Source organism: Dipodomys ordii, unplaced genomic scaffold (genome assembly GCF_000151885.1).
Source record: "Dipodomys ordii isolate 6190 unplaced genomic scaffold, Dord_2.0 Scaffold77, whole genome shotgun sequence".
Classification (NCBI taxonomy): Eukaryota; Metazoa; Chordata; class Mammalia; order Rodentia; family Heteromyidae; genus Dipodomys; species Dipodomys ordii.
This window is the reverse complement of record NW_012267293.1, coordinates 3744761-3753046: the sequence shown is the minus strand read 5'-3', so window position 1 is coordinate 3753046 and position 8286 is coordinate 3744761. Positions and strand designations below refer to the sequence as shown.

At 40.7% G+C, this 8286-nt stretch overlaps 2 protein-coding genes across 2 annotated transcripts in view; one reads left to right on the top strand and one right to left on the bottom strand.

Annotated features, from left to right (window-relative positions):
* Park2 (parkin RBR E3 ubiquitin protein ligase) overlaps window positions 1-112 on the bottom strand; it is a 1020418-nt gene extending 1020306 nt beyond the window's left edge. Inside the window, exon 1 of the mRNA XM_013024525.1 lies at window positions 15-112. Within this exon, the coding sequence (XP_012879979.1) occupies window positions 15-21 (7 nt within the window). The 5' untranslated portion in view covers window positions 22-112. The remainder of the gene's footprint in view (window positions 1-14) is intronic.
* Window positions 113-304: 192 nt separating this feature from the next.
* The window catches only part of Pacrg (PARK2 co-regulated), a 384427-nt gene continuing 376445 nt past the window's right edge, over window positions 305-8286 (top strand). The window contains exon 1 of the mRNA XM_013024542.1: window positions 305-726. Within this exon, the coding sequence (XP_012879996.1) occupies window positions 571-726 (156 nt within the window). The 5' untranslated portion in view covers window positions 305-570. The remainder of the gene's footprint in view (window positions 727-8286) is intronic.

The following is an 8286-nucleotide window of genomic DNA, read 5'->3' as shown; positions in this document are numbered from 1 at the left end:
GGGCACTCACGTACCTATCATGGTCACTGCAGGTGGCAGCGGCTGGGCGAGCAGGACCTAGGCGCGCTGGCGCTCGCCCGCGCCGCCACCAGCGGTTCTCTCAGGGAGAAGTCATCCGGGCCGCCCCTCCCGCGCGCGTGCGGCCGGCGCAATGCGCGTGCGCGGCCGTCCCGGCGCCTCCCGGGAGTCGTAGTTTTAACGCGCAGTTTCTCCTCAGGGCGCCGCCGACCGCCGCCCTTTCCGGCTTCAGGCCCAGGAAACGCGCGTCACGAAGGGGCGGGACTATTCCCCGGCAATGTTGACGAGTCGCCTAGCAACCGGGAGGCTTGCCTTTGGAAGCTTGTTGCAGCTCTAGTCGCGGTCCGGCCCTTTTCCCGCCCCTCCCCTCCCCTCAACTCCCCTCACCTCGGAGCTGCCAAACACCGGGACCGACCTGGGCACCGCGCGGGGCGAACTTCTACCAGCACCGCGCCTTCCTACGTTTTTCCCCCAACTCCTTCTCACATCCGAAAACCCCACTGGTCCTGACGACACTGTTTTTTGGTAACAACGAGACAGTTTTTTAGGAAGATGGTGGCAGAGAAGGAGACCCTGAGCTTAAACAAATGCCCCGACAAGATGCCGAAGAGGACCAAGCTGCTGGCCCCGCAGCCGCTCCCGGTGCACCAGCCGCACGCTCTGGTGTCTGAGGGCTTCACAGTCAAAGCCATGATGAAAAACTCAGTCGTAAGTGACCTTCCTCCGTTGAGCGCCCTCGTGTCGAACCGGGGGATCGAGCTGGAGAGGTTGGTGGGCCCCGCGTCCCGGGGCGTCTGGCCGGAAGTGGCGGCCAGACAGCCCTGGGTGGGCGGCGTGCGCGCCCAGTTACAAGCACTGTCCCGCGGCCCGGGCTGCGGGAGCACCGCCCTTCACGGCCCCGCCTCCGGCCACGCAGCCCGGGCTCCTTCCCAGAGCCCGCAGACCCCGGCGCAGCCGGCCTGAGCCGACCCTCGGCCCGGAGCCACCCCTCACTCACTGGGTTACCGCGCTCACTCACGCTCCCGCAGCTCGTTACCGCGCTCCCGCTCCCGCAGCCTTGGCACCTGGCAGTGCCTCGGCCTTAAGCCAAGTCAGCCAGATACAAACCTCAAGTTTTAGCTCCAGAAATACAGCTCACGTGTCATTCCCAGTGCCGGTGACAATAAAAAGTAAGATACTCTGGATACCATCGCCAGGTAACGATTCAAAGCATAGGGAAGTGGTTCCTCTCCATGCATGAGAATTTTGTGTAACCTTCCTATTTCGTTAAACAGCCTTGACTCCGGTAGACCGAAGCAAAGGTGGCTACTGACTTGACACCTGTCTTGAGAATTTATGTAGTTATAAAATGTGTTTCTCAAGCAGTTTCAACTACCTCACTGTGAGATACAGAAAGAGAGAGGCCCTAAGACACAGACTCTGAATAAATTATTATTTAAAATATAAGCAGCAAATGTTTCCATAAAAGATTTTAACGTCTAGCTGTGGTAGCTGTAATCCCACCTGCTAGAAAGATGGAGGTAAGGAAAATCATGGTTTGAGACCAATTTGGGCAAATTGAGCATGATACCCTATCTAAAAAACAAACTAAAAGCACACAAAATAACCATGAGGTATGACTCAAGGTGGTAGAATACTTGCAAGAGTTCAATATTCAGTAAAACACACAGACATTAACACGTGTGTTTGTGTGTGTGTGTGCACATGCACACAATTTTAGGGAAAGCCAAGTGCGTGCTAATAAAAGATAAAAGATATCTGGGTAAATTGGATTTTGTATGCAAGTAAATAGATGTAATACACGTATGTAGACTTTTGAAAATTCAATTTGGGCCTAATATGGAATTCAGAATAGCCACAGGTGTGTGAAGATGGTGGAGTTTTTTAGCTCCAGTTCTCAGTTCATTTGATAGCATGAGTGAGGTCACTGCTGTTTGTGTAAGTTGATGCTGTGAGGATACAGGCCTGGATGACCTGAAGAGTCGGGCTCTGGGAAGCCTCCAGGGGAAAGTTTTCCTGACTGTATCATAACACTTGAGGAGGACCAACGGCAGGATAGAGAGTGTTCAAGAGCCTTAAAAGTTTATTCTCTACTTTTTTTTTAAACCAGAAATACCTGTTAAAAATTTTGTCCTGCCTCCTGCACTGCTAAATCGGTTAAGAAGGGGTTGAAAGAGTTGAAACCAACTGAGGCTGTGGTTTTCAAGCAGAAATGAAAATTATCTGGGGAAGTTAAAATTATGACTCTTTGGACCATCCTGAGTAATTCCCATTTAAATGTTTAATTAGTGGTTGTGAAAATTTGAGAAAGCAAAATGATGGAAAGATCTCAAAACACTGCTGTTCAGGGAGCTATTCAGTTTTACCAAAAATGTTTATTAAGTAATGTTTTGTTTTCCCACTGTGTTGTCTGTTTTGTATTATAATACCATGCATTAGTCAGAGACATTAGTGAGAAATTTTTAGCCCATGTCACAAAGTTTTAATTATTTTGGCTTGGTAATATGCTTTAGAAGTTAGTGAAACTAATTCTTCTTGTTAATTCATACTCAGAAAGTTCACTTTATTTTACCAGGTGACCTTTCAGCAGTAGATGAAGTGGAAATAAAAATGATCATATAAATCACTTGCAAAAATGGGTATATTATAGCAGTGTCTTTTATTAATATGGTTTTTACTCTGCATTTATAGACTTTATATCTCCTTGGAACACTTCTTCCCATCGTATTTTCAGATATGTTTACTCCAGAACTTAATTTCTAAAACTCAGGAATTTATTTTCACTGTGTTAATTGCTTTTATTACAAAGTTGCTTTTTTTCAGGGTTTCTTCAATATTCTTTTCTCCCATATATTTGATTTTTTACCATTAGCCATTTTGTAGAATGGTCTTTCTTCGGTAATGCATATCTGTAATAGCAGAAACTCTTGTAAGAAATGTGTTTACCTGTTTTATCCTATTCCATTGCATATAAAACCAGCTTGTTTATTAATTATTTTACTGTGAGGTTCCTACCAGTCAGTATACAGCAAGCCTGTGTATGATGCCTAGTGCAAGTAGGCCAATTTTAGGTTTTTCCTGAATGCAGAAGAATCATACACTAAATAAAAAATTAATATGTCATTATCCAGGCATTTATTTATTTACCAAAGTTACTATCATTTGGGGGAAAATTGAAAACATGTTCTAGAAATAATTTATAATTTAGAATGATACTTCTAAACCAATTCACTTTGAAGTCATCAACATAATATGAGTTAAAGTAATTCTCGAAAAATATGATTATATAATAAATGCCAAATAAAATAATGAACACAAGACAGATCATCACAAACTACCTTCTTTTGTGGCTTTTACTTAGGAGAAACTCCACAGAAAACTATATATATACATATATATATATATATATATATATATTTTTTTTTTTTTTTGCCGGAAACTCTGGGCCTGGGCGATGTCCTTCAGCTCTTCAGCTCAAGGCTAGCGCTCTACCACTTTGAGCCACAGCACCACTTCCAGCTTTTTCTGCTTATGTAGTGCTGAGGAATTGAACCCAGGGCATCATGCATGCAAGGCAAGAACTCTACCCCAGAGCCACTTGCCCAGCCCTGAGAACTATATTTCTGAGTGTCTATTCTAAATTAAAGCAGCTATGAATTAATAGTCTTTGAGACAAATGATAAATTCTTTACCAAATTATCTATGTCCTGTACTTTGTATTTTTCTAAAAGTCTAAATGGCATGGTAAAGCTGTAGCATTTTTATGAAATGGAACAAAACGACACATTGCTAAATGTTTTAGCATGAACACAGCAATTATTTGAATTTAATACTGAATTTAAAATAGTTTTGAACGTTTTATGATGTAGTAATCAGACATAGAAACAAGGATAGTTATAGATAGTATAGACAAATGTAAGTAAATTTTCAACAAAGATGAATAATCTGCCTATGCTTTATTTACTGCTGAAGTTCCATAAGCAAATAGTATATACTATTTGCCAATGATTTCACTAGTTTGTAAAGATACTCACTGATTTACATATATCAATTATCTTCTATTTTCTTTGGGAAAAAAAGCATTTCAGAAGTGCATCAAAAAGAGCTATTACAAAATAGAGAATATGAATGTTCTGTTCTCTTACTCCCTTGATGCTTTACCAACTATCTTGACCATAAAAAATGCTCAGGAGCATGCTTGATTGTTCAACCCCAATTCATCTGGTAAAAGTAATTCACTTCATCTGCACCCATTCCATATTTCTTTCATATTCACCACTAAAGGAAAGAAGATAGCCCAGAGCTGGTGGCTCACGCCTGCAGTCCTAGCTACTCAGGAGGCTGAGATCTGAGGATCACAATTCAAAGCCAGCCCAGGCAGGAAAGTCCATGAGACTCCAATAAACCACTGAAAAACTGGGAGTGGTGCTATGGCTCAAGTGGTAGAGTGCTCGCTTGAGCTGAAGAGCACAGGGACAGCGCCCAGGCCCAGAGTTCAAGCCCCACGACCACTACCACCACCACCACCACACACACACACACACACACACACACACACACACACACACAAAAGATAGGTGATTAAATGACTAAGAACTCAGATAAAAGGGCCTTTCTATATATTACTATTTGCTTTGTTTTTATGAGTAAGATAACTTAAAATTAACTTGAAACTAATCAGCACTTGATCCTATCATGAAGTTACAGGAATGGTGTTATTCTGTAAAATGGAATCAGAAACCAGACCATAGTTACTGAAGTCTTCACCTGGCACCTCCTCAGGGAACATGTGGACACATTAACATGCCTCTGATGACTTATGTAGTGCAAATGCCAGCTTTATCCAGAGCTCTTCCTGTCAAAGGCAGAATAGCTTGAACCACAGCTGGTGCTGGTGTCTCATGCCTGTAATCCTAGCTACTCAAGAGGCTGAGATCTGAGGATAGCAGTTCAAAGCCAGCCCAGGCAGGAAAGTCCTTGAGACTCTTAGATTAGCCACCATAAAAGTAGAAGTGGGGCTGTGGCTCTAAGTGGTAGAGTGCTAGCCTTGAGCCGAAAGAGCTCAGGACAATGCCTAGGCTGAGTTCAAGCCCCATGACAGACAAAACAAGAAAGAGAAGAATTTGAGCCACTGTAGGAGCTAATACAGCAGTGACAAGGGAGGCAATGGAATCAGTTACACATGGGCAAAAATCTACATTTCAACCCAACTGAGTTTTCCAAATTAAACCAAGATTTAGCCAGAAAGATCAAACAAGGAGCAGGTACTGGGAAACTGACCTTAATCCCTTAGTTGCTTTTTAAGAGAGCACAGTCTATTAGGTCCTCTAAAAGTGGAGCACACATTCTGGAAGGGGATTATTGGTTGGCTGATCCTGACAATTTTTGTTATGTTATAAGCTTAACTATCCTAGAGAATAATTAGTTTATCCTGTTAATTTTACTCCCGGCTTTCTGACAACAGGTCACTCGCCTCCGCATAAATTACATTTGCCATTAAGTAAAATGGATTGTAATTAATTTGCTGAAACTTGTGAAAGTAGTGGCTAAACAACTCAAAATGTATATCTAGTTTATGATAGAAGAATCAGCATAATGTCTGTTGTCAAATTTGAAAAAAATCTCCTTTTTCAAAGTGAAATTTATTTTAAAATGTCTTCATAAGACACATGCATAGACAGTGGGCAAAATCATAGATCCTGTTTGCTGGGGTTTGCCAGTTCTTAGCTCCTGCCTCATCCTCTTCTGGGGCTCATGTTGCTTCCATTTATTTCTTTGTGCTGAGGCAGGGTTTTGCTATGTAGCCCAGGCTGGCCTTGAGCTTAAGATCCCCCTTCATCAGCCTTCTAAATTCAGGGATTACTGATGTATACCACCTTCACACCTAGTTTTATCTACTACTTATTCTAAATATTTTAACCAATAATTTCAAGTCTGTTAATAACATACTATGCTTTCTTTTCTTTTCTTTTGTGTCATGGGGCTTGAACTCTGGGCCTGGGTGCTATCCCTGAGCTCTTTAACTCAAAGCTAGTGCTCTACCACTTGAGCCACAGCACCACTCCAGTTTTCTAATGGTTAATTGGAGATGAGTCTCATGGACTTTCCTGCCTGGGCTGGCTTTGAACCGTGGTCCTCAGATCTCAGCCTCCTAAGTAGCTAGGATTACAGGTGTTAGCCCAGCTAGAAAATGATGTTTTGACTGTGAAGTCAATACAGCAATCAAAACAATGAGTATATCCAGTACCCCAAGTTTCCTTATATCTCTGTGTAGTTCCTCATACTCTCTCCAATTAACCAATGATATTTCTGACACTATATTTTCATTGTGTAGAATTCTATGTAAATCAAACTACACAAAATATACTTTTGCTATATTCTGAGTTATTTTGAGATCTTCCACATTGCTGCGTATATCAATACATCATTCCTTTGTAAGGATGAAAAGTATTTCATTCATGTGGACATAGCACCATTTGTTCACTTCCTGTTGATGGACATTTGGGTTGTGTCTAGGCTTCAGACAAACAGCTGCCATGAACAAGCATTTGCATGGACATGTGTTTTTCTGTCTAGATTAATTGTCTAAAAGTAGACTAGCTGCACCAACTGTCAAGAATTGGCAGATCAAAATCCCACAATGTCAGTCTGTCCCCTAGCTGGCACATGAAGCTATTCATGACATGACAAGCTCAGCCTCATCATTTCTGAGCCATTCAAAATCTCACTGAGTAGGTATAAACCTTCGTGGTACATGTTTTCTTAGGCCATGGACTAAAAGAAAATTATTTCTTATTTAATAGTTATAAGCTATGTCATTGTGCTAGCAGCATTTTTATACTTGAAAACATGTACCATTGATTTATACAGGGTATTGATAGAGTTACCATATGAGCATTATTGAAGACCATTAGATTATAGAAACAATTTCTTCATAATTTTTTCCACTAAAATATGTTTATGTTCACATTCATTTTCTCCCTGGTATGTTAGCTGGGCATATACTGATGTTTCTTTCTCATTCAGCACTCTGGTAGTTAGTACTTTGAGCATTCTGCTTCATTTGCTGAGATGGATTTGTTACTTGCACATAAAGCTTAAATTTATGACTGCTTTCATTTATTTCTTTCAAAGATATATTAGAATTCCTTCACATTTTATAAGGAAGAATAAATTTGTTTCAGCCTAGGGCCAACAGCTAGCTTTCATGCTGACCTAGTTGCATATTTGCTATTTAGCCAGTGAATTTTGAAAATTTGAATGATAGCACATTAAACTGGAATAATGATCCAATAAAAATTTTTATGGAAGTCAGAGAAATTATTTTCAAACATTCACACTGTCATTTTTACTCATTAAAATCATTCTGGGATCCCTTTAGTTCCTGTTTTCCTGAGACTTGAAAAATAAATAAGCAGATTTTTTTTCTCAATGATCAATTGATTTGTTCTTACCTCACAATAATAAAATCTTGTTTGGGAAAGTTAGCCTAGGCATTTGTTAGTAGATGCTGGTTTTCAGATAGTAGCACAAAAGTCTTGGAAAATCTTCAGTGAAGTACTTGCAGTGTTCTTTACACTGGTTTCCGCGAAGTTAATATCTTTCGGTCTCTATCAGTGTGTGAGTATGGATTTAAACAGGCAAAGCCTCAAGTGCCGCTATATCCAAGGATGGAAGAACTCCCACAGCTTCACCAGGCTTTCATGAGGATCCTTGAGATGTGCCTGAAATGTAAGCACACACACAGCCAACATGATGTCCTAGGTGGCACATGTGAAGGACCTCAACATTTTAGCCACTAGTAAGAGTGAATTATTATGTCCTCAGGAAAGCATATGAATGCTTAGGAGTCACTAAGTTCTGTTTTTGTATTTGCCTAACGACTTTGTTGGCCTTCACCTTGGTTTACAAATTTACTGAATTCAATTAGGAAGAGTGCTTCTCCTGAAGTGTTTGTTCTAGACAAAGGTGTTTCCCAGCCATGGACATTATTTTATGTTAGGTTGCTATATGTATTCAAGAAATTTTAGATGAGCTTTTTTTTTGTTTAACTTTTTAGGAAGGCTTTAAAAAGAACATAACATCTAACCATATTGATATTTCTGTTTTGTTATAATTATTGAGAATAGTCAATGCATGGCAAGTGAATACTAAAAACCTAAGTAAAAACAATCGTATCTAATCACTATATATAAACTGGTAACTAAGTGCATTAATCCAAACAAATGGAGTTTATATAGATTATTCATGTACCATTCATTGGTCATC